Source organism: Capricornis sumatraensis, chromosome 4 (genome assembly GCF_032405125.1).
Source record: "Capricornis sumatraensis isolate serow.1 chromosome 4, serow.2, whole genome shotgun sequence".
Taxonomy (NCBI): Eukaryota; Metazoa; Chordata; class Mammalia; order Artiodactyla; family Bovidae; genus Capricornis; species Capricornis sumatraensis.
Window position 1 is genome coordinate 127,442,270 of NC_091072.1, and position 27,478 is coordinate 127,469,747.

Genomic DNA, 27,478 nt, shown 5'->3' on the forward strand with positions numbered 1-27,478 from the left:
ATAGGAGTTGTTTATTGGTAAAATTATTTGACCATCACGTACTAAGCAGATACAACAAGTGTAAATCCTGTGTCCATATCATGTGTAAAACAATTGCTACTATTTTGCCTTACAAGTATTGCTGTGGATTACAAGTGTTTCTGTTCTCAGAGGTTTCCCACCTATGACGTTATCCCTTTTAGCATCCAGTGTTGTTGCCCATGTTCAGCTTTTCATGATTACTACTATTGATTGTTGGCTGGCTTTCCAGACTGTGGTGTGTCGTGACATCATATGATTTTGAGTGCTGTGGTGAGGGTCTCTGTCAAGTCAAGTTGGATATTGTAAGATGGCTGTCCTTGATTATTTAAATTAGCTGTTTTCCAGTTTTTCATTAGGATTTAAATTATATTTCTTACTGTGATGGCTCTTGACAGACATACCATACTTGTCCAGAAATTTAGCGAGTGTTTGCATCTTTGGATGCTGGGGTTGTTCTTCTTTATTTGCATCATAGGAAAAGGTACATGGCTGATAGAATGGACAAGATGTGGCCAGAGTAAGAGCCCATCTCTGAGGAAACCCTGATGTCTCTGGTTGTCAGTGTGGCCATTCTGCAGAATATTTTTGATCAGTTCAGTTCAGTTCAGTCGCTCAGTCGTGCCCACCTCTTTGCGAACCCATGAATCACAGCACGCCAGACCTCCCTGTCCATCACCAACTCCCAGAGTTCACTCAGACTCACATACATCGAGTCACTGATGCCATCCAGCCATCTCATCCTCGGTCGTCCCCTTCTCCTCCTGCCCCCAATCCCTCCCAGCATCAGAGTCTTTTCCAATGAGTCAACTCTTCGCATGAGGTGGCCAAAGTACTGGAGCTTCAGCTTTAGCATCATTCCTTCCAAAGAAATCCCAGGGCTGATCTCCTTTAGAATGGACTGGTTGGATCTCCTTGCAGTCCAAGGGACTCTCAAGAGTCTTCTCCAACACCGCAGTTCAAAAGCATCAATTCTTCAGCGCTCAGCCTTCTTCACAGTCCAACTCTTGCATCCATACATGACCACAGGAAAAACCATAGCCTTGACTAGACGGACCTTAGTCAGCAAAGTAATGTCTCTGCTTTTGAATATACTATCTAGGTTGGTCATAACTTTTCTTCCAAGTAAGCATCTTTTAATTTCATGGCTGCAGTCACCATCTGCAGTGATTTTGCAGCCCAAAAAATAAAGTCTGACACTGTTTCCCCATCTATTTGCCATGAAGTGATGGGACCGGATGCCATGATCTTCATTTTCTGAATGTTGAGCTTTAGGCCAACTTTTTCACTCTCCACTTTCACTTTCATCAAGAGGCTTTTTAGTTCCTCTTCACTTTCTGCCATAAAGGTGGTGTCATCTGCATATCTAAGGTTATTGATATTTCTCCCAGCAATCTTGATTCCAGCTTGTGCTTCTTCCAGTCCAGTGTTTCTCATGATGTATTCTGCATATAAGTTAAATAAGCAGGGTGACAGTATAGAGCCTTGACGTACTCCTTTTCCTATTTGGAACCAGTCTGTTGTTCCATGTCCAGTTCTAACTGCTGCTTCCTGACCTGCATACAGGTTTCTCAAGAGGCAGGTCAGGTGGTCTGGTATTCCCATCTCTTTCAGAATTTTCCACAGTTTACTGTGATCCACACAGTCAAAGGCTTTGGCATAGTCAATAAAGCAGAAATAGATGTTTCTCTGGAACTCCCTTGCTTTTTCCATAATCCAGCAGATGTTGGCAATTTGATCTCTGGTTCCTCTGCCTTTTCTAAAACCAGCTTGAACATCAGGAAGTTCACGGTTCACGTATTTCTGAAGCCTGGCTTGGAGAATTTTGAGCATTACTTTACTAGCATGTGAGATGAGTGCAATTGTGTGGTAGTTTGAGCATTCTTTGGCATTGCCTTTCTTTGGAATTGGAATGAAAACTGACCTTTTCCAGTCCTGGGGCCAGTGCTGAGTTTTCCAAATTTGCTGGCATATTGAGTGCAGCACTTTCCCAGCATCATCTTTCAGGATTTGAAAGAGCTCAACTGGAATTCCATCACCTCCACTAGCTTTGTTCATAGCGATGTTTTCCAAGACCCACTTGACTTCACATTCCAGGATGTCTGGCTCTAGATTAATGATCACACCATCATGATTATCTGGGTCATGAAGATCTTTTTTGTGCAGTTCTTCCGTGTATTCTTGCCACCTCTTCTTAATATCTTCTGCTTCTGTTAGGTCCAGACCACTTCTGTCCTTTATCGAGCCCATCTTTGCATGAAATGAGTGTGGTCCACTGGAGAAGGGAACGGCAAACCACTTCAGTATTCTTGCTTTGAGAACCCCATGAACAGTATGAAAAGGCAAAATGATCGGATACGAAAGAGGAACTCCCCAGGTCGGTAGGTGCCCAATATGCTACTGGAGATCAGTGGAGAAATAACTCCAGAAAGAATGAAGGGATGAAGCCAAAGCAAAAACAATACCCAGCTGTGGATGTGACTGGTGATAGAAGCAAGGTCCAATGCTGTAAAGAACAATATTGCATAGGAACCTGGAATGTCAGGTCCATGAATCAAGGCAAATTGAAAGTGGTCAAACAAGAGATGGCAAGAGTGAACATCGACATTCTACGAATCAGCAAACTAAAATGGACTGGAATGGGTGAATTTAAATCAGATGACCATTATATCTACTACTGCGGGCAGGAATCACTCAGAAGAAATGGAGTAGCCATCATGGTCAACAAAAGAGTCTGAAATGCAGTACTTGGATGCAATCTCAAAAACGACAGAATGATCTCTGTTCATCTCCAAGGCAAACCATTCAGTATCACAGTTATCCAAGTCTATGCCCCAACCAGTAATGCTGAAGAAGCTGAAGTTGAACGGTTTTATGAAGACCTACAAGACCTTTTAGAACTAACACCCAAAAAGATGTCCTTTTCATTCTAGGGGACTGGAATGCAAAAGTAGGAAGTCAAGAAACACCTGGAGTAACAGGCAAATTTGGCCTTGGAATGCAGAATGAAGCAGGGCAAAGACTAATAGAGCTTTGCCAAGAAAGTGCACTGGTCATAGCAAACACCCTCTTCCAACAACACAAGAGAAGACTCTACACATGGACATCACCAGATGGTCAACACCAAAATCAGATTGATTATATTCTTTGCAGCCAAGGATGGAGAAGCTCTATACAGTCAATAAAAACAAGACCAGGAGCTGACTGTGGCTCAGATCATGAACTCCTTATTACCAAATTCAGACTTAAATTGAAGAAAGTAGGGAAAACCACTAGATCATTCAAGTATGACCTAAATCAAATCCCTTATGATTATACAGTGGAAGTGAGAAATAGATTTCAGGACCTAGATCTGATAGATAGAGTGCCTGATGAACTATGGACTGAGGTTCATGACATTGTACAGGAGACAGGGATCAAGACCATCCCCATGGAAAAGAAATGCAAAAAAGCAAAATGGCTGTCTGGGGAGGCCTTACAAATAGCTGTGAAAAGAAGAGAAGTGAAAAGCAAAGGAGAAAAGGAAAGATATAAGCATCTGAATGCAGAGTTCCAAAGAATAGCAGGATGAGATAAGAAAGCCTTCTTCAGCGATCAATGCAAAGGAATAGAGGAAAACAACAGAATGGGAAAGACTAGAGATCTCTTCAAGAAAATTAGAGATACCAAGGGAACATTTCATATTTTTGATAGAATTGCGTAAATAGGGGACTAAATCTTTATTTTTAAAAATTAGATGTGTGTTCATTGGTCCCTGAGAATTTGTACTGTGCTCTTAGTAAACTATAAATTTGGACCAAGAGAGAGCTCTAAAGTGACACATTTTCACACATTTCAGAATCATTGAGAGAGTCTACTTTTTTGTATTTTGCCTATGTGATAGGAATGTATCCTTGCTTCGTAAAGGATTCAGTTCAACAGTTTTTGAGTACCCAGTTCCTTCCTCTCCAAATAGTTTACAATCTAGCGGAAGAAATAGAAGTACGTGAACAGCTATGAGATAAGAAAAAATATTAAAATATTTTATTTCTACCAATGCTGGGAATTCTGTCATCATCTGATATCTAATCATATTTCTTTGTCTTTGGCCTTTCTCATTTATTGAGGAGAAAACAGAGATAATTTACTGAAACTTAAACGTGTCCTTGCTCATTTAAATGCATAATGACTGTCACTAGTTAACCCATTTCTTTATTTATCCAACAAATATTTGTTTTTGTCTATTTGGTGTACCAAGTTCTGCTTCTGGCTCTGAGAATGTAGAAGTGAATAAGCCCAAGCACTTTTTCTCAAGGTTGTTTGCAGCCCATTGAAGAAAAATGATAGTTACTAAGAGGAAATATGGAAAATTATACTCTCTAGAAATGTAAAGGGCAATATCTGAACACAGAACAATGAAGAAGAAACTAGGTGACTTTAGTCAGGAAAGGCCATCAGTTATAAAGAATGTAAAAGATGTCCAGGTTTTAAAAATGACAATTACTTCTAATTTGTTTTTATTTGAAAGAATTATGTATTTCAGGGCTCCCTGGTAGGCTCAGTGGTAAAGAATCTGCCTGCCAGTGCTAGAGACACAGGTTCAGTCCCTAGTCAGAGAGGATCCCACGTGCCATGGAGCATAAGCCCATGGAGCAGCTAAGCTGTCGGGCCACAGCTCCTGAGCCCACGTGCTGCAACCCTGAATGCTGCAGCCCAAGCACCCCAGAGCCCGCGCTCCGCAGAGAAGCCACTGCAGTGAGAGGCCTGTGCACTGCAGCTAGGGTAGCACCCGCTTGCTACAGCTAGAGAAAAGCCCGTGCGTCAACAAAGACCCAGCTCAGCCACAGATATAAATGAATCAGTCTTTTAATATATATATGTAGAGTCGGACATGACTGAAGTGACTCAGCAGCAGCAGCAGCAGCATATATATATATATATATATATTTCAAATTTTCCAGGAGTTATATAGATTACTTACATATTGTGAATGAAGATAAAATAAATGTTTGAACATGTGAAAGGAGGCCTAGGCATTTTCTTAAAGTGTCTTTTTAATGTTTTTACTTATTTGACTGTGCTGGGTCCTAGTTGCAGCACGTGGGATTTTCAGTCTGCATTGAGGCATGCAGGATCTTTAGCTGCAGCATGCAAACTCTTAGTTGCGACATGCAAGATCTGGTTCCCTGACCAGGGATCAAACCTAGGCTCCCTGCATTGGAAGCACTGGCATCTTAACCACTAGACCATCAGGGAAGCCTCTGATGTGCCTTTTAGGGTGCCTCTCATCTGCAGTCAAACAAGACAAATGAAACGAAGCATTTCATTAGGACTGAAGGAGAGAGAGGCCCTACCATATTTCTGTTACTCTGGATGAAATAAAAATTATTTGTATAGATTTGTACTATTGATTATATCATATGAAATAGCATTAGTGGTTTCTTAAAATAATTATAGCAGTTTTGACACTATAGAGTGCCTATAAAGACATAAAAGCTTTTTATTTCTTTTACAAATGAGCTTATTTACAAAAAAGAAATAGACTTTCAGACAGAGAAAATAAATTTATGGTTATCAAAGGGGATAGCAAGGGTTGGGGGAAAGACAAATGAGGAATTGGGGATTAAGAGCTGCACAGTACTATATATAAAATAGATTTTTTTGAAAAAAAGATAGATTTTTTTTTTAAAAAGCACAGGTCAAAATAACTCAGTATCTTGTAATAACCTATAATGGAAAAAACTCTTAAAAGAATATACATTTATATGTATACACATAATTGAATCACTTTCCTGTACACTTGAAAGTAACACAACATTGTAAATTAACTCTGTGGCAATTTAAAAATAGAAAGACTAGAGAAGAAAAAAAATTGAAGCGTTTTAATAAATAAATTGAAAAGAAATCATTCACGTTAGTGTCTCACCTTGGGAAGCTATCCATAATTTAAGATTTAAAGACTGACATTCAGTTGATTTTTAGAAGGTATGTACTGAGCATCTGCTATGTACCAGATACTGTTCTAAGCCTTGAAAATACAGCGATGAACAAAACAGAGGTAAACCCATTTCCTCTGAGAGCATGTGCTTACATTCTCTGGGGGGAGATAGCTGATAGATCAGTGATAAAATATGGTATGTCATAGTGCGTGCTATGGAGAAAAACAAAGCAGAAAGTGGGGTTAGATGTGTTGGGAGAGGTGAATAAGGTGGTCCCTGAAAGCATAGTCATTGATAAGATAGTATTTGAAAGGAGTCCCGAAGTAGCTGAGGGAGCAAGCCATGTAGGAATCCAGAGGAGGAGAATCTAGGCGAAGGGAGCCACACCTGCCAAATCCCTGAGACGGGAACATGCTTCTCAGGCTGAAGGAACAGCCAGGAGCCCAGTGTGGCTGGACTTGGGGAGGGTGGCAGAGAGGAGTCCATAGAGGGAGCAGGGCCATGTTCTGTCATCCTTCACGGCCACAGTGAGGACTGGGCTCTGACTCCAGGTGAGACGACAGCCATCAGAGGATTTGGGACAGAAAAGAGGCATGATCTGATCGAAAGGACTCTGGCCTTGGAGTAAAGTGATATCTAGAAGACAGAGGTGGAACCAGGAGACAGTTATGAGGCTATTGTAGAATTCCAGGCGAGAGGAGATGGAGACTGGGACCAGGGTGAAGTGGAGGTGTGAGAGGTAGGAGATAGAGATTAGACGATAGACACTCCTGAAACCTGGTCCTGACTGATCACTGCTCCCTGCTCTCTGTCAGTCAGCTCCATTTCAAGTATCTCACTCTGACTAGCGCTTCCTACCTTGCACCAAACTCCCAACACATTTTTAAAACCACATTAGAAGCTACAATTTGTTGATCCTGTCACTTTTTCATCATTCCTCCTGGCTTCATTTCCTTCCTTATTCAGCTGAGATTCCATGGTCCTATATACATTCCTTGCACAGACTCTTAAATTCCACCTCTCTCTCTCTCTCTCTCTTTTTTTTTTTTGGCATGTTGTTAACCCAGAAAACCCACAGTCTCCTTAATGGCAACTCTCATTGTAATTCCCTTTCTCTAGCTACCACCCTATTTCTTGGCTCCCCTAACAGCTGCAGTCTTCAAGATCTGCCTACACTGGTCGTTTGTACTTCCTCTCCTCTCATTCTTATTTAAACTCGCTACGACTAGACACTGGTGTCCACTACTGCCTGAACTGCCACTGTGAAGGTTACCACGACTTCCAAGTTGGTAACCCCAGTGACCACTTCCCCGCCCTCATCTGATGTGAGACAGATGATCATGCCCTCCGTTTTGAAGTTCTCTCTTCCTTTGGCTGCCGGGAGACCCGATTTCACTGGCTCCGTTCCTACTTCACTGGCCCAACTTTCCCAGCCTCCTTTGCTGGGGCCTCTCATCTTTCTAACCTCTATCAGAGTTCCTTAGGTCTCCTTTCTCTGGCTAAGCTTACGGCAGCTGATCTCTTCAAGGGTCATGGTTTTAAATATCAGCCATATATTGATGATGCCTACCATACAGCTCCATCCCCAGCCCCTGCCTAGAATTCCTGGCAAACAGCAAAGAGCCTGCTCACTCTTTCCCTTTGAATGATATCTGAAGCTTTCTGTGTCCAAAACCAAAGTCCAGATACTGACCCCCTAAGTTATGCTGCTCCTGCATTTTTCCTTAGTAAAGGGCATTTCTAGACTTTCACTTGCTCAGGTCAGTAATTCTGGAGTCCATCCTTAACTCCTCTCTTTCTCGCATGCCTCAGATTCACTCGATAAACAAATCATGCCAGTTCATGCCTTCAAGAACTGGCCATTTCCTAGAACATATGCTAATGTGCCTAAATGATTACCATAATCTTATCCTTTGAAATTCATTTAGAGTTTAGAAACACCTGCAAGTCACAACAAGTTTTATGACTATGGTTTGTAATAAAATCTATATAATTCACATTTCAGTCAAAAATTAAATATAAATATAAAATAGGAATGGCTTTCTTGAGTGATTTATAAATATCCCTGAAAGCCAATTCTAAAATAATAGTTTAATAAAATGAGGCACATCAATGTAATGAATATATAACTTACCAAATTATCACTAACAAGGATGATATTTATTTAGTTTCATAGATTCAGGATTGTTGTTTAAAATTTATTACTATTCTTCACACCCACAATTTATAATAACATTTAATGAATAATACAAACACTTATCTATTGCTCTTTCATGTTGATGAGAGTATTAATTCTGGAACCACGCTGCCTGAGTTCAATACTGGAGCTATCATTAGCTCGAGAGCTATGTTCTCATAGACAAGTTCCTTAAATATTCTGTGCCTCGGTTTTCCTGTCTGTAAAATGGGGTAATAGTGGTTACCCCAGGATTTCTTACTAGGTTCACATGCATTCATGTACCTAAATGTTTAGGATAGTGTCTGGCACAGAGAAAAAGATAGGAATGGTGCTAGGAATAAAATAATTATATGTCAGAGTTTTTGTTACCAGAAGCCCTCAGGGAACTTAGGGCTTAATAGAAAATCTGAAAGGTTAAAGACATTATGAGGTTTTTAGAGATTGTTCAAGACAACCATAAAAGAGCTATTTGAAGGCAATATGTATTAGTTATCTACAAAGTGAGAGAACAGGCTAACAAATGCCATTGACATTCAAATGAGAGAAAAACATTAGTTCTGTTGACAACCATTTAAGATAATTTATAATGAAATTTTTGTGTTTTAAATCTTTGGTTTCAATTTTAATAAAACTGAGCTCTGTACTCATAAAACAGCAATTTTGACATCTGACTATGCAGAAGCATAGGATTTTAGTAGAAACTGCTAATTGTAGAGCTTTGATTAGAAGCTATAGGAAATATAGATACCTATTTATGTGCATTAAGAAGCTGCCATTTATATTGGTACCACTACCCATTGAACTATCACAGTATTCATCAAGTTATTTTATGTGTACATGTAGTCTAAATTTATTATGCTCCTAAGTCACTTCAGTCGTGTCCGACTCTGTGCAACCCCATAGATGGCAGCCCACCAGGCTCCACCGTCCCTGGGATTCTCCAGGCAGGAACAGTGGAGTGGGTTGCCATTTCCTTCTCCAATAAATGAAAGTGAAAAGTGAAAGTGAAGTCGCTCAGTCATGTCCTATTCTTAGCGACCCCATGGACTGCAGCCTACCAGGCTCCTCCTTCCACGTGATTTTCCCAGCAAGAGTACTGGAGTGGGGTGCCATTGCCTTCTCCAAAATTTATTATAAGGAATGTCAATTATATATCATTGTGGGCTTTTCTTCTTCTTGGCACGATTATACATTTATTGAAGATGTGTAATCAACAATAGCAACTGAATACCTACTCTGAGCAAGACATGGTCATCTGCTAAAAACATGCATGAATTCATGCACTGTCAGTCATGTCTGACTCCTTGCAACCCCATGGATTGTAGCCCACCAGGCTCCTCTGTCCATGGAATTTTCCAGGCAAGAACACTGGAGTGGGTTGCCATTCCTACTCCAGGAGATTTTCCCACCCAGGGATGAAACCTGTGTCTCCTGCATTCATAGGTGGATTCTTTACCACTGTGCCACATGGGAAGCCCTTGCTAAGAACCTATATCACCAAATAAAAATGCAAGATTGCTATAGTGATGTCATTGTTTATGCCTTTCAGATAGACATCCTCTCCTGAAATGGAATTAATTGCCATTAGTCCCAGAACTGTGAAGTTCTGTATTAAAGTAGATAAAGTGTTTTCAAAATCTGTCCTCAGTAAAGAGGGGAAAAAAGAACTAAAACATTTTTCTCACTTTTTCCCTTAGTTGGCCCGCCACAACAAACTTTTACAGCAGATGCTCAAACCAGGATCCGATCCAGATGATGGCGACGAAGCCTTGAAGTATTATGCCAACCATACCGCACAGATTGAGGTAATAACCATCAATGGGCCCAACTGTGAAAAGATATGTTTGTTTTCTCTTTCAGACCATTTTTATAATTGTTTCCTAGAACAATGACATAGAATTGAGTGATGTAAACTGTCAAAGTATCAACATATATACCAAAAGAGGAGATGTGAGGGGTGGTCTATAAGAAATCAATGTGCACATGTTTCAAAATTGTCTTTCTTTTTTGACCTGAACTCTATGTAAATTCTCTTTTGTAAATAATAAAGTTGTTCTTATTTTCTTTTGGTCCTGGAAGATATTTTAGAGACAGGATTACTATAATAGATTCTATCATTCAAGAAATTGTTTCTTTTAAAAAACTGTGGAAGGCTTATTAAAGAAGAGCTCTCTGTGTAAGAAAGTGTACAGAAGGGTGGGAAAAACGGAAGGCACTAGTAAAGTTTTCATATTGATAGCATGGACTTGAAATGGCTTAACAGTTTCCATTTCAGTCTGCAGCAGTTGACCCTGCCCCCATAAATGAGCCCTTACTTAAGGGCTGGTGGCAGTTTTGGAGGTGTGGATCAAGATGGCCTTAATCATTATGTGTTGTGAGAACCATCTGGCTGTCATTTACTAGCTATGGTATCATTTTGACACTGGTTGGCAGAGATGATCAGGCAGAAGTGAATAGAATAGTTGACGCCTGTCAAGGTAATTTACATTCATGCATTCATCCACTTCGGCAGATATTTTTCAGTTTTTAGAAGAGTGCACAATGGCATTACTGCTGTTAACTCTCAGGGTATGTTATCACTGAACCATCTTGTTTACTGTTGCCAAACCTTTGCAATAATGATCATTATTACCTTGTGTTGCAAAGTGGATCCCTTACTCACATTTATGAACATTAATAGCTTTGGTGGGAGACTTGACCTAGTGCAACCCACAAGCTGGGGTTTTTGCACCCACAGCAAAAACATTGCTCACTATCTTAAGTGCTTAGGGGCTGAGAAGCCAGATAAGTTGATACAAATAGATCATCAAACCACCAAGTTTCTATTTAAGGTCCCAGAGGCCAAAGAACAAGGTTAGTAATTAGAAGAGAATATGAGGAATAGATGGAATAGCAGGTGGGCCAGAAGTAGGGGTTGAATTAATACCTCTCTGTAAGAACTGGGGACTGCGGTTGGAGTTAGACTTCTGTGGGGTCTCAGCGGTGAGGAGAGATTTAGCTGTGAATACATACATTCTATAAATGTTTACTGAGCCTTTACTCTCTACCAGTTACATATACATAGAGAATATCATTCTGTATAGTAATTGTATAAACAAAGGATATTTAGAGAAAATAGTATTTAACTGTGCCTGGGGTATTTCAGGGTAGATTTCACAAAGAAAGTTGTCATAAAATATATATTAAAGGATCGAGTAGAGGTTTCTTTCTACTAAAATTTGGGCATGGAATTCCAGGTAGAATTGAATGAAGGGAAAGAGAAAGAACATACGAAAGGAAAAGATTCTTTTCAAAGATTATTAAAATTGCTGTTTGGAGAAAGGACTGGAAAAGGGAATGAGGCAAGGAAAGCAAGTAGATGAGATAGGAAGATAGAAAAGAGAGAGATGGTGGAATTGAAGATGACAGATTGGAGGAAATAGAGACACTATTATGTTACATCACACACATATACATATACACAGGGCTTGATGCTTGATGTTGGATTCTGCATGTAAGGTGAGGGAAACACTGAGGAAAGGATGCCCCGTGGGCTTCTGGTTTGAATAAATGGACAGAAATTGGTGTTATGCACAAGGATCCTAACTTTGGCAGTTAAAATGTTCTGGAAGGTCATTTGTTGATTCCTGGATAAATTGAATTTGAGGTGACTTGAGGAATGCATGAAGCTGGATATAGAAGTTAGGGGTTCAAAGGAATAATCTGGACTGATGATCTAAACTCTTCATGTTGACCAACCTCATGCTTATTCGAAGACCAGCTTATATCACCTCTGCATTCATTTATTTTATCCCACTATACTCCCACAGGCATTTTGATCATTCTGTTTTTTTAAGGTATCATGTGGAATACTGTTAGGTTCTTCTGGGTCACTGGCCCCCTACTTGAGGCAGGGACTGCTCTTAATCACCCTTTTATTTCCAATACTGAACACTGTTCTTGAAGCATCAGTTCAGTTCAGTTCAGTCGCTCAGTCGTGTCCAACTCTTTGCGACCCCATGAATTGCAGCACACCAGGCCTCCCTGTCCATCACCATCTCCCGGAATTCACTCAGACTCACGTCCATCGAGTCCGTGATGCCATCCAGCCATCTCATCCTGGGTCGTCCCCTTCTCCTCCTGCCCCCAATCCCTCCCAGCATCAGAGTCTTTTCCAATGAGTCAACTCTTCGCATGAGGTGGCCAAAGTACTGGAGCTTCAGCTTTAGCATCATTCCTTCCAAAGAAATTCCAGGGCTGATCTTCAGAATGGACTGGTTGGATCTCCTTGCTGTCCAAGGGACTCTCAAGAGTCTTCTCCAACACCACAGTTCAAAAGCATCAATTCTTTGGCACTCAGCCTTCTTCACAGTCCAAATCTTGAAACATAGCCTCAGAATAATAAATATTGTTGCAAATAATAGTTTGTCTGTATATTATAGGCTTAAAGACCCTGGGAAATAGCAAGGACCTTACGGGTTACCTAGTCTATTCACCAGTCCAAGGAGGAATTGCTTTGCAAAGGTCCTGTTTCAGCTTTAAATTCTTCCTGTGACAGCCATCTCACTACTTCAGGAGGAAACATCTGATTTGGAATAGCTAATAATTAGAAAATTATTTTTTGATAACACACACAATCCAGCCCACTTTCATGTTTGCCTGCTGTTCAGACTGTTTGCTCCCCTGTCACCATGATAGCTTGGTTCAGACATTTGAGGTGCCATCGTGATTACAAAATTGCAAGCCTTTATAGATTGGGGTTCATGCTTTTTCACTTTGAATTTCCCAGGACTCCTCACCTAAGGCCTGAATAAGCATGTGTGGTATAAGTGTATTGAAAAAAGCATCCCTTTTTTGGCTTTTTGCTGTTAACACATCCCCATCTCTTTCAGTACTCCCTCCAGTCTGTCAGTGTCCCTTGTGAAATGTAACAACCAGGATCAAACATAACATGTCACAAAGGGGCTGAAAAGCTTGGCTTATAGTCATCAGGACATTATTTCTTAAATGCATCTGGAGAATTTTTTTTTTTAATGTTTGGCACTATTTGAACCAGTAAACCATTTTTTCCCATGTAGTTGCTTACCATACCAAATACTTCCAATTTTTATTTTGTATGATTGATTTTTTTAACCTATGTTCCAAGAATTTTTATCTACCACTACAGATTTCTTCTTTGTTTTATGATAGTATTCTAGTATGTGGTTTGTATATATAACATATCATTTAGGATAGTTTCAATTACAAGTAACAAAATACCAGGCTAATAGTTTTTAAACAATAAAAATATTTGATTTTCCCTCATAATGGGAAGTCTGGAGGCACCAGTAGTTCTATAATTGATTCAGTGATGCAGTGATGCCTTCAAACACTCAGACCTTTTCCATATTTTCAGCTAAGTCTTTCTTATTGTGTGGGTGCTGTCTCACCTCATGGTTGCAAAATGGCTGCCAGAATTTCAAGTAGCATTATCACCTTTTTTTCTAATCAGGGAGAAAGAGGGTACTGATGAAAAAGAGCTGGTGTGTTGTATATTTGATCTTTTGTTTGTCTCATGTGGCTTCTGTCTTTTCTAGAAGGAAAATCTCCCTTGAGAGCACCTCTAGCCCCAGGATATTTCTCCATATGCCTCATTTTCCAGAAATAGGCCAAGTGCTCATGACCATACCAGTCAGTAGCACAGGGAGATAGAATGACTCTTTTAGCTTAGACTAATTTCTGATTAATTCTTGAGGGCTAGGCAGAGCACATCAGTGTGAACCTTGACAGGCAGTCTGCATGAACCCTTGTGACATAGGGACTCTGTATGAAATCATTTAACTTGTTTTTCTGTCTAAAGCTAAGCTGTGATCAGGGCTTCCCAGGTGGCCTAGTGCACCTGCCGGTGCAGGAGATGCAGGTCTGCTCCCTGGTCTAGGAAGATCCCCTAGAGAAGGAAATGGCAACCCACTCCTGAATTCTTGCTTGAGAACACCGTGGACAGAGTCCAGGGGGTCACAAAGAGTCAGATATGACTCAGCAACTAAACAACAAACTGTTACCAATACCAAATTAGAGAAGTTCAAAACAACAAATATTCACATCTGAGTGTATGCTTGAATGATGTTACACATAAAAATATGTTTGCCATTATCAGGAAAACATTTTAATGACATAAAACATTTTTCTCTGTAGAATGCAGGGCACATTATGTTGTATATGTCATTTGTTCCCCAGTAGCCATTTTTAGGAAGAATAGGCTAAGAGCAGGATAAAAATACAACACGTGCTGTGCTTAAGGTTACATAGCCAGACACTTCCCAGTGAAGACCCTCTTAGCTGTCTGATGTACTTCGTGAAGATAAAAATGGGTGGCAAGAGTTTAATGTTAATTGAGAAAGATTTTGGTTTTTGTTATTTACAGTATAGTATAATACTGATGATAGATTAGCCTGATTAATTTCTCTCATTTAAAGAGAATAATATACAGGACTATTTCAGATATTTCAAGTTGGCATATTTTTTCATAGCTGAATTCATAAAGCATCGTTATTGAAGTCATGCTAGAAGCAGAAAGTCATCTAAGATTCTCCAAAGCTTAAAACAAATGCAAATTAATGTTTTTCAGATTGTTCGGCATGACAGGACAATGGAACAAATAGTATTTCCTGTTCCCAATATATGTGAATACCTCACGCGAGAATCCAAGTGTCGTGTATTCAACACCACAGAGAGGGATGAACAGGGAAGTAAAGTGAATGACTTTTTCCAGCAAACTGAAGATCTCTACAATGAGATGAAGTGGCAGAAGAAAATCAGGAGTAAGTTCAATGAACCAAAATGATCTGAGCATAATGAAAATGTTTTGAGCATAACGATAGATACACCAGTACTTTGGGATACATGACAGGGTTCGTTTCAATTGGCTCTTAAATTCTTGCCGTCTGATGTTACTGAAATCACTTATAAGCTTAAGCATGTAAGCTCTGTCTATAGTTGGAGCCAAGACACCTGTGGCTTAAGAAACATACAAGGTTCTGACTAATTAGATCATCTTTTAGTGCTGATCCTATAGTTTTACAAATATTATGACATCCAAGATTGCAGCTGTGTGTTTCAGCTGTGGAGCAGCTGCAGGTTTGAAGTCCATGAATAGGCCTTGATCGGCCTTAACAATCAGTGAATGGAGTGGAGAGATCCTGGCATAGGCATGCCTGTCCTCTTGTATCTGTGATCTTATGATCAGGTAGACTGTTGAGTGTTTTTTCTGAAACTCATTCCTTTTTTCAACGTATCTGAATCTTGCCAAGTCGAAGTAAAAATTGTGTGACACTTGTATTCAAAGCAGGCAAGCTTATAATGTAACAGTTAAAAGTTACCATCTTATAGTTCCCCTTACTTATTTCTCAGGTTTAAGTCTATTTGGAAATATGTAACAACCAAAATGAGAAAACAATCTGAAAAAGAATAGATACGTGTATATGGATAACTGAATCACTTTGCTGTACACCTGAAATCAACACAACTTTGTTAATTAACTACACTCCAATACGTTTTAAAAAGTTTTTAAATAAGACCGCAAAGGGATTGAAAATTTTTCAATTCTAAAATAAACTTTACTTTCCCAGATGAGAAATATCATGAGTTTTTAATAAAAATCGTTGGGATAAAACTTTTGATTAGGGCTTTTCTGACTATTGGAGAGATTTTCCAGACAACAGGCATATGTTCTCAATACTTCTGTTCAACAGTGTTGCATCATTTTAGTTTCCTGGGAACGTCAGTGATTATGGTTTATGAATTTGGTTGAGCTTGAGACATAACATCCTTGAATAAAGATTGTAGCATGCATTGTCAGACTTTCTTAGCAGGATATTTGAAAAAAATAAAGAAATTACTCTCCCATAGACTTTCCCATGAAGAACCTTATGGAATTCAGAGAAACTTAGGTATTCAGAGAACATAACAGAAACTCAATTTGAAAATCATTCATTTTATTCCTGACAAAAAGTAAATTGGATAATGAGCTAGTGCTTGTGGGGTCTGTGTTTTTGAGATAAATATTTTGTCACTTGTCAAAAAAAAAAACCTTAAAATAATTTCCAGTGTTTTTGAGATAAATATTTTGTCATTTGTCAAAAAAAAAACCTTAAAATAATTTCCAGTGTACAGTTTACTTTTAAAATTTGGAAGTAGCTTATGATGAGGTTTTAGACAGAATCTAATTCATTTGATGAATTTGTTGTTACAAATGTATGTATCAACATCTTCTAATTTTGTCTTAATATTCTGCTTTTTAAAATGAGGACTCCTAATTCAGGAATGATGAAAATGCAAATGCTTACAATTTATGACACATTAGTCAACTAAATGCCGTAGCTAATCATAGCCTACTCCGGTGTTGGAATGCTCTATTCCAAGATAAAGAAAACAAGATGTACTGAAGGGAAGTGTAGTTTATAAGTAAGCAGCAGATTTGAGATTGGAATTCTCAGAACATACTTTGTAAAGCTTAAAATTTCTATTTGAAAATTTAGATGGCTTTTCCCCTCAATTGACTCTTAATATTTTAAATCTAATGTTAAACTATTAAGAGTTAAACAGTGGACAAGACCTGAATATGTTGCGTGACAAACTTGTATGCATGACGTGTCTGTTCAGTTTTTTAGGAGAGGTGAAAGAAACTGAATTTTGGCTTATGTAAATTTTATTCAGTAGATGCATCTATCAGTTCATTTCTGGTGACAGATACAGAATCCCACTTCTGAAAATATTCAGCAAAACCTCTCCCACTTATTGGTAGTTTTTGTTGTATGTTTCACTTTCGCTGTTGCAAACCCAACAACTTCTTGGGAAGCATAAAGGTTTAAAACTTAGGTAATATTATAAATCACTAGTTCCCAGTAAGCAGTGCTATGCCATGCTATTAAGTTTCAGAGTTTCAGGTAACTGGGCCTGTGATTTGAAACTCTCACCAGAGATACATCTGTGCAAAGGGTGAGGGTTTTATTTTACTTTAAGACAGGGGAGTGAGACCAGTTAATTGATATTACTAAATTACACAGCAGTGTATACCATTCCATTAAAAGGGGCCCCAGGTGACTGCTAAACTGCCTTCCCCCAACCTGCTCTAGGGATATATTAAAGGGAATTAACCCAGAGTCATCTTTTCTGACCAGAATTAGCAGTTGCAGAATTACTCACCCTTCTACAATAGCTTAGGTGTAAACTGGCTAAAGAAAAGAAGGAATCAAATGGAAAACTCCTTTATGGTATTGATGATAAATATTCTAAAATAAGTTGCATTAAATGTTTGTTTATATATGCTTTTATAGTAGTTTGCAAAAATGCATTTAGGAAGATGTTATTTCAGTAGGGCTCTGGTATTGAAATCAAAATTCATTTTCTTTTCTGTCCCACCATGCCTCTTTCTCACCAGGTAATCCTGCCCTGTTCTGGTTCTCAAGGCATATTTCTCTTTGGGGGAGCATCTCCTTCAACCTGGCTGTGTTCATCAACTTAGCTGTGGCCCTCTTCTACCCATTTGGGGACGATGGAGATGAAGGTAAGTGCTTGTCTGTCTTTAAATGATAAGTATGTTAGAGTCTAAAAACAATACTTTTGATGCATGCCTTAACTATTTAGATCTCCCCAGTTACAACAATTTCATTCTTGTTAAATAGCTTTTCTTTATTCACTGGAAACAGAATGATCGTAAGTAGAATAGGCAGAAAATGATGGTCAATATAAATATTTTTCAAGAAATTCATACAGAAGAGCTATATTGATAAATAAGGCAAGAAAAATATTTCTACCTTACTTTGTGAGCAAAAGCATTTTATATATCATCTAAATCCTATAAATACATGGGAAAGTAAGAGATGTATGCCAAAATGTTGTTTGTGATTATCTTAAGCAGTAGAATCTCTATTTTACTCTCTTTTCTTTGCTTTTGGTATTGTCTAAGGATTCTATAGTAAGCATGCAGATAATTGGAAAAATAATTTTAAATGTACAGCATAAGGCAGATTATAATAATAGAGCACAAAGGATATTGACCATGAAGCTAATATTATCAAACTGCTGATACATGAGGTTTTGCAAAAGCAAAGACAAGAAAAATGATCCCATGTTAAGTGAAACGGGAAATAGTAGGAGAGATACACTAAATGCTGTGGAAATTAAGGTTTCTTTAAACCTGGCAGAAGAACTTGGGAGAATATGTCACAATCTGTGTCCTGATTGGGATACAATCAGGTAGATAACTTTGGAATGGGTATTGAAAGAATGGCTCAGAGGACAGGATGAGAGATACCGGCAAATAATAACCACAAGATGCCTTTGTATCTCATCAGTTTATAGGATTATGTGAGAATTTAATGAGATGTTGTAGGTAAAGCATTAAAAATAGCAACTAGTAATCATATGATACCCAAAAAATAAAACTTGAATTTGCCACTCATCTTCAGCTATTTACATAGCGCTTATATTTTATCTGGGCTTCCCTGGTGGCTCAGACAGTAAAGAGTCTGCCTGTAATGCAGGAAACACAGGTTCAGTTGGGTTTGGGAGATCCCGTGGAGAAGGAAATGGCAACCCTACTCCAGTATTCTTGCCTGGAGAATTTCATAGACAGAGGAGCCTGGTGGCCTGTAGTCCGTGGGGTCACAAAGAGTCAGACACGACTGAGCAATTAACACTACTACTACTAATCATTTGATAAAGCTTAGCTGTTGTTGTTACAAGGTGAATATTAGTACTACAAAGGGAAGCTCGGTGGAAATGAGGGTATGAGAAGAGCAAGAGCTATTTAAACCTATTTTAGATCTGAGTAGGAAGGGGCGTGAGCAGGAAGGGAAATGGGAGTGCAGAAGTAATTTGCTATTTCTAAGGTCTTTTGCAGACGGCAGATAGCAAAGTTCTAGCCTTTGGGTATAATCTAAGTAGTTATAGAACGGTTTTTTTTTTTAGAAGGTACGCCAGCGCTAATAAAAGGATATTTGACAAGGGAGTAGATGTGTGAGTTAAATAGCAATGAAAACATAGCAAATATTTGGCCGTCCATTGTGGGGAAGTTACAAATACAGCAGGAAGTGGAAACAGCTCTCTTCACTGTGTTTAGTCTCATTTAGTGATGATAGCCCTCTTGGCACAAAAGAACATAACTTTCGTAAGGAGAGAAGTCCAGCCTGAAATGATAAATTAGTATCATCTGCACACGGAATGCTAACTAGATTGTAGCATCCTGGTAAGTAGAGCATAACGTCTTAGATATAGAAGCAGTTCTGGAAATCATCTAATATCAAATCATCATTGACACATAAAGAGATGGAAGCCCAGAGAATGGCAGATCTAAGACTAGATGGTTAAAGCATTTGTTTGTGCTCTCAGACTTTTCTGCAGGATGATTAGGTTAGAAGCGTGTTAATAACAGGTGCCCCTTTATACATGGGCATCGTCGTCCCTAAGTTCTATGCCATGATATACCTTACAAGACCACCAGAGCCAAAGTATATAGCCTGTGCTGCCACCTATTATACGTTAAATATGATGGTGACGGGCACGGGTCCCCTCTGAACATCTACTCTTTACTCATTGAGGAGAAAGTAAAGCGTCTGATACGTTTTTTTCATATTTGCCTGACTAATAACAGTTGTAATAGTATGGCTAATGATGATAATAGCAACTGTTATTGTTTACTGTTTAGATTGGATCAGGCAAAGGGCTAAGCACGTCGCGTACATAATTCTACGTAATCTTCCTGACATTTCTACAAAGTAAGTACTTCATCCTTCTGGATGAAGAACTTGAGGCTTTGGAACATTTGACCAGTAATTCGGGAGTCTGAAAATACATACTTTTTAACAAGTTTCCCGAGGTGTTACTAATACAACTGGTCCTTGAACAAGAGCTTGAAACCACATATATGGTAAAACTGGGAATGAGGCTCCAGCCTCAGAAAGAAATAAGACCAGGCAGGAAGACAAGGTGTATCCTCATCAGGTGCAGGTGTGCACTTTACTCTTCGGATAGGACTGAGTAGAGGTGAATAGCAATGATCAAGGTGGAGGCTCACTCTTAAGTATCTGGGTGTGGGTATGGCACTAAGGGGGAAAGGAAAGCATGAGCTGCCATTTTGGCAGTATGGAACCCCAAGGTTATATTTGGGTAATCTGATTACAGTTCTAGATGAGTTATTTAATTATAGCTCCATGAATAAGGTTGCAGTTTTGATCAGGATTAGCTGAGCCTCTAACCTTCAGTTACATGCTATACATAGCTGAGAAGGCTGAAAAAGCAAAGTTAAGACTGATTACTGTACTTGGCCATCAGAACTGGCTGGAGAAGGTAAATTCTGTGGTGGGCATGCAAGTTTCTAATGCTGGATTTTGTCAAGCGTAGACTGGATGACTCCTTGACTGGGACGCTTTGAGATGATTTAAAGATGAATTAGTTGATCATTAAGATTCCTTCCAAAAAGTGCTACAAAAAATGATGGGAATGTGTCAGAGAGCACAGGATTCAACTTGAAAGGTCTCCCAGTGGCCAAGCCTGTGGAAATTTTGAGATAAAAATAGTTACAGTAATACATAATAACCCACAGAATAAAATAAGAATCCAGGAATCCATACTGGTAGCGGAGAAAGCTCTTCCTTACAATAGTATTCCTGTTAATCAGTGTAGAAAGAGTAATAATAGAAATAGAATGTTGCTGTTTGGCAAATACCATATAATAGTAATAATCATCAGTGGATGCTAAAATTGACAGAGAAGTGTTAGATCAGAAAGTATAATGAGAAACAGGATATTGATGTAGTCAAAGTATTTCCCCATCATATACTTTATTATGAAAGAGAGTGACTTTAAAGTGCAGAAATCACTTTAATTATGTGATCAATGTTAATGTCACCGGTGAAGAGACACAGCAACATCAGGTGCCTCTTGACATGATGTGCTGACAAGGATATGGCATCTTTTGACAAAAATGCATAAAGTGAGGAAATTTCAGACAAATGCAGAATGAGAAATATTCTACAAAATAATTGGCCAGTACTCTTGAAGCTTGTGAAGTCCAAGGAGTGCTGAGGAATTAAAAGAGACTAAGAGACATGACAGCTAAATTGACAGCTAAATGTGATGTGTGATCCTGGTTCAGAAAAGAAGACGTTATTTGTGCAGTTCATGAACTTTGAATAAAGGTCTGTAGATTAAAGTGATTGTTGTTCAGTCACTAAGTGTCCAGCTCTTTGCGACTGCATGGACTGCAGCACGCCAGGCTCCTCTGTCCTCCACTATCTCCTGGAGTTTATTCAAATTCATGTCTATAGAGTCAGTAATGGTATCTAACCATCCCATCCTCTGCTGTCCCCTTCTCCTGTTGTTTTCAATCTTTTCCAACACCAGAGTCTTTTCCATGAGTCAGCTCTTCACATCAAGTAGCCAAAGTATTGGAGCTTCAGCTTCAGCATCAGTCCTTGCAATGAATATTCAGGGTTGATTTCCTTTGGATTGACAGATTTGATTCTCCTTGCAGTCCAGGGAATCTCAACAGTCTTCTCCAGCACCACAATTTGAAAGCATCAGTTCTGTGGTGCTCAGCCTTCTTTATGGTCCGACTCTATTAATGTATTAGTTTCTGGACATTGATCATTGTTGTGTGATTATGTAAGGTGTCGATATTTGGGGAAGCCAAGTGAAGAGTCAATGAGAATTTTGTATTATATTTGCAACTGTAACATTAGTCAGAAAGAGTTCTACAATTAAAAGTTAGAAAAAATAAGTAAATATGAGGATTCCATCCAGCTCTGAGGTTCCTAGATTCTGGGCAGAAGTTGATCACAAAATCACCTGGTGAATCTTGAGCCAGAAAAAAAGACCTGTGGTCCAAACGGGCCACCTTTTCCAACCCCAGATCCTAATACAAGCTGCTCCGGAGTCACTTTGGCTAATGTGTCAGGTGAGGACGGAGAGGCTGGCAGCAGGGGGAATGGGCTGTGTATGCTGTCTCCAAGGGTATTTTCTAGCCTGAACACACAGTGAGCTTGTGGAAATCACTTGTGTCCAGATATCTGGTTCATGCTTACGTTATAATATTAACTGAGAGAACAGAGTCTGCCTTCAACCAGGGTAGTAGAATACGATAATAAAAGGGAGATACTTAATGGAAGGTGATTCTCAGAGTACCAGCTTGTCAGACGTCCACCCTCCCAATGCCTACTGCAAATAATCTCTTTCCATAGTCAGGCTTTGCAGAGCTTTCTTTGAATTTCTTCAAGAATCCAGGGCCTGTTGGTGTGCTGTAGATTTTGGTGTGGGTTTCCTTGTTTGGTTGATTAATGTATATGCTTAACATATGCTTCTCTAAGAATGAAACTTGTGCCAAATTAGGTAATGAGGTCATGCTGGTTGTGGCTGAAGCCACAGCTATTGATGCTAGGGAATCTCCAAGATGTCCACTCAGAAGTTGAGCATTGCCATGCCAACGATCCCTGCCCAGTTTGGTGAAGGCAGAGGGGTTAGCAGAGAACTGTGCATTCTTATATCCATTTAGCTGGAGAAGGCAATGGCAGCTCACTCCAGTACTCTTGCCTGGGAAATCCCATGGACGGAGGAGCCTGGTAGGCTGCAGTCCATGGGGGCGCTAGGAGTCGGACATGACTTAGCGACTTCACTTTCACTTTTCATTTTCATGCCTTGGAGAAGGAAATGGCAACCCACTCCTGTGTTCTTGCCTGGAGAATGCCAGGGACGGGGAGCCTTGTGGGCTGCCGTCTATGGGGTTACACAGAGTCGGACACGACTGAAGAGACTCAGCAGCAGCATATCCATTTAGCATGTGATTTTTTAAAAATACTGTGTTCAAATTTGGGATGTCATTCTTTTTCCCTCAAGTGCTTTGTGTTAAAGGAAATAAATCTTCAAGGTGATTTTAATTCATTCACCTTAATAGCAACCACTGATAGAGTGTGGCTGGATGCCAGACACTGTGCTCGACCCTAGAGATACAAACACTGGGAAAACTGACCTTGTCCTCAAGGAGCTTATAGTCTAGTTAAAGGATGAAGAAAGGAGTGAGACACAATAGTAAAGAACACCCATAGATTTATCTAATTTGCGTTAGCCAGATTGAGAAGGGGGAAATAGGAAGTCCTTACAAGTCTCTGCTGGAGGCAGAGGAGTGGAGAGAGGGGAGTAAGATGCAGCATGTGTTATACGTTAGCGGTACCCGACCATCTGGCTTCCCTGGTGCCTCATGGGTAAGGAATCTTCCTGTAATTCAGGAGAAATAGCTTGATTCCTAAGTTGGGAAGATTCCCTGGAGGAAGGCATGGCAACCTACTCCAGTATTCCTGCCTGGAGAATCCCATGGACAGAGGAACCTAGTGGGCTACAGACCTTGGGGTTGCAAAGAGTTGGACATGACTGAAGCAACTTAGCATGCACACACAACCTTTTTGGCACCAGGGACCAGTTTCATAGAAGACGATGTTTCCCTAGACCATGGCATGTGAGCTATGGAGAGTGGCTGTAAATACAGATGAAGTTTCACTTGCTCAGTACTGGTTTGTGGCCCAGGGGTTGGGAACCCCTGCTATAAGTAAACTTTAAAAAATAAAATAAAGAAAGAAAACAAGTCAGTGTGAAGTACATATGAGAGTAGAATTGAGGTCTCCAGTGTTTCTATTTGAATTTTCTTTTATTACGGACAAGTGTTATACTCTAATATTTTAAAATGTATAGAGTGAATTCTTAAATTTTTTTCTATTATAAAAGAATACATGATCATTATAGAAAATTAATACAGATATCAAGAAGACAGTCCCCTCTTTCCACCGTTAATGGCTAAAAAACGGCTTTGACAGTCTACTGTCTTCTAAAGTTTGTCAGAGGATTTCAGTTTATTTTTCTAGTTGAAGATCAAATCTTCAGCTAAAAACAAATATGATCATTCTTACAAAATATAATTACAAATTGTTGTCAATTGACAATAGTATAAATAGCCATTTAAGTAACTTTTAAATTTATTTACTCTTCACAAATACATATTTAACATTAAACTATGTGCAGGGTACTAAGCTAGACACTGTTTGAGTTCTCTCTACAAAGGGATCAAATGTCCAGTTTTAAGTTCATGGTTATAATTTCTCATTGGATCAAGAGGAAATATCAGTAAGCCAGATACTGTCTGAGAAAGGGTGGTCAAGTTGTGGTTAGCTTATCAGGCATTAGTGACAATGTACAGTGTGACTAGCAGTGCCAAAGTTGAGACTTTTAAAATAAGAATGTCACACCAAGACATTGCTTATGAATTATACTGAAGAATCTAGTGATTGGATGAGAGTTAAGTGTGCAAAGATGTTGGCAGTTTTACTAAACCTAAGAGTGAAGCTCCACAACTTGGGAAATTTAGAACTAGAGATGGACTTACTCAAAACGAGCTCACAGGTTATGTTTCTATTTATAGTCAACAAATAATTGGTGCTTCCCCGGTGGCACTAGTGGTAAAGAACCTGCCTGCCAACGCAGGAGATGGAAGAGACTTGGGTTCGATCCCTGGGTCAGGAAGATCCCCCAGAGGAAGGAATGGCTACCCACTTCAGTATTCTTGTCTGGAGAATTCCATGGACAGAGGAGCCTGGCGGGTCCATGGGGTTGCAAAGAGTCGGACACCACTAAGCAACTAACACTTTTACTTTCACACACACATATATATAAATGTGTGTTTTAACAAGTGTTTTAACAGTGAAAGTTTAGGTGTGTTTCCTTAAAGAATGGATATTTTACATTCTGAATCTATAACTTAAAAACACTTAAGCTTGGGCCCCCATTGCTGCTCACAGGCTTTCTCCAGTTGTGCCGAGCAGGGGCTGCTCTTCATTGCAGTGAGAGAGCTTCTCATTGTGGTGGCTTCTGTTGTTGCAGAGCACACACGTTGCAAAGAGGCCTTCAGTAGGTGCAGCACTTGGACTCCCAGACTCTAGAGCACAGACTCAACAGCTGTGGCACAAGGGCTTAGTAGCTCAGAGGCACGTGGGATCTTCCTGGATCAGGACTTGAACCCATGTCTCCTGCATTGGCAGGCAGATTCTTTACCCCTAAGCCACCATAAGAACTTGATAATAATTTAACAGGACAAGATATGAGTTCAGTGCCTGATTCCTGACTTATCTGAACTAGTAAGAAAATCTTACTAGTGGAAAACTAGTGGAAAATCCCTGTTTTGTCGTCTCCCCTCTGACTTCAACAACCTGAATACACGTTTGAGGTCTAATCAGCCCAAGAGTGTTCCCCGTTAATTTACTTCTGCAAATATAGCATCACTTAACCTTCAGAGGGGGATTCCTTGAATACACATGTCAGTGCAAATATCAATAAATTGTCCTTTATAAAAAAAGAAATGTATTTATAAACCCCTTCTTGGGCCATTTCTAAAGAAACTGTTGTTGCAATGGAGTTTAGTTTTGAAACATTTGGAGCTTTTGTTTTCTGATGAAGTAAATAGCCGAACATTATTTTTAGAAGTTGAGAAACACACACATATACCTATGTATTCATACACATAAACACACTTGTGTGTTTTAACAGTTAAAGCTTAGGTCTATTTCATTAAAAAGTAGAGTGTGCATTCTGAATTCTTTAATATAATATAAAACCTTGATTATAATAAAACAGGACAAGGTATGCGTTCAGTGCTGGATTCCATTTGGTTTAGCTGAATAGTTGATGGCCATTAGTCATTCATTTTGAATTAAGATTCATTAAATGAGAAACCCCTATCCAAAGCATCTAGCATGACTCCCATTGGAAAGAAAGACACACAAGTTTCAGAACTAATGTAAGGAGCATTGGCGAGTGAGTATTTAAGCAGCCTGGGATTCATCACAAGCTTTCTGGAAATGTAGGTGGTGCTAGTGGTAAAGAATCCAGCTGCCAACTCAGGAGACTTAAGAGATGGTGGTTTGATCCCTAGGTCCAGAAGATCCCCTGGAGGAGGAAATGGCAATCTGCTCCAGTATTCTTGCCTGGAAAATCCCATGAACAGAGGAGCTGGGGATGAGGGGGCTACATTCCATAAGATCATGAAGAGTCAGACACCACTGAGTGTCTGAGTACAAGAAATAACGAATAATATATACAAAGACATCTCTAAATATACAGTGTGTTCAGTTCAGTCACTCAGTTGTGTCCAATTCTTTGCAACCCATGGACTGCAGCACGCCAGGCTTCCCTGTCCATCACCAACTCCCAGAGCCTACTCAAACTCATGCCCATCGTGTTGGTGATGCTGTCCAACCATCTCATCCTCTGTTGTCCCCTTCTCTTCCCTCCTTCAGTCCTTCCCGGCATCAGGGTCTTTTCCAATGAGTCAGTTCTTCACATCAGGTAGCCAAAGTATTGGAGCTTCAGCTTCAGCATCAGTCCTTCCAGTGAATATTCAGGACTGATTTCCTTTAGGATGGACTGGTTGAATCTCCTTGTAGTCCAAAGGACTCTGAAGAGTGTTCTTCAAAACCACAGTTCAAAAGCATCAATTCTTCAGTGCTCAGCTTTCTTTATAGTCCAACTCTCACACCCATACATGACTACTGGAAAAACCATAGCTTTGACTAGACAGACCTTTGTTGCAGAAGTAATGTCTCTTCTCTTTAATATGCTTTCTAGGTTGGTCATAGCTTTTCTTCCAAGGAGCAAGTGTCTTTTAATTTCATGGCTGCAGTCACCATCTACAGTGATTTTGGAGCCCAAAAATAGTCTGTCACTGTTTCCACTGTTTCCCCATCTATTTGCCATGAAGTGATGGGACCGGATGCCATAATCTTACTTTTCTGAATGTAGAGTGGGTTACTTTGAAATTCAGTATCTTACAACTTGTATTGCTCTGTTATATGAAATCAGTTCAGTTCTGTCTCTCAGTCATGTCTGACTCTTTGTGACTCTGTGGACTGAAGCACACCAAGCTTCCTTGTCCATCACCAACTCTTGGAGCTTGCTCAAACTCGTGTCCATTGAGTTGGTGATGCCATCCAACCATCTTATCCTCTGTTGTCCCCTTCTCCTCCTGCCTTCAATCTTTCCCAGCATCAGGGTCTTTTCCAATGAGTCAGTTCTTCACATCAGGTGGCCAAAGTATTGGAGTTTCATATATATAAAATAAAGTGGCAAATGATTTAACATTTTCCAGTTTTGTTCTTAGTAAAAATAAACTCCTTCCACATTTTACAGGTACTCTTTCACCGTTGTTCTCAATTCTACTTTGGATAGCAGTGGCAATCTGCACATCTATGCTGTTTTTCTTCTCCAAGCCTGTGGGTATTCGGCCATTTCTTGTGTCAATAATGCTGAGATCAATATATACAATAGGTCTTGGGCCTACATTAATACTTCTTGGTGCAGCAAATGTAAG

General features: G+C 39.6%; 1 protein-coding gene across 3 annotated transcripts in view; it reads left to right on the forward strand.

Annotated features, from left to right (window-relative positions):
• ITPR2 (inositol 1,4,5-trisphosphate receptor type 2) overlaps positions 1-27,478 on the forward strand; it is a 598,268-nt gene that overhangs the window by 454,810 nt on the left and 115,980 nt on the right. For all 3 annotated transcript variants that reach the window (XM_068970194.1, XM_068970196.1, XM_068970195.1), the window contains 4 exons: positions 9,813-9,920; positions 14,702-14,894; positions 17,513-17,638; positions 27,298-27,473. In XM_068970194.1, the coding sequence (XP_068826295.1) occupies positions 9,813-9,920; positions 14,702-14,894; positions 17,513-17,638; positions 27,298-27,473 (603 nt within the window). The remainder of the gene's footprint in view (positions 1-9,812; positions 9,921-14,701; positions 14,895-17,512; positions 17,639-27,297; positions 27,474-27,478) is intronic.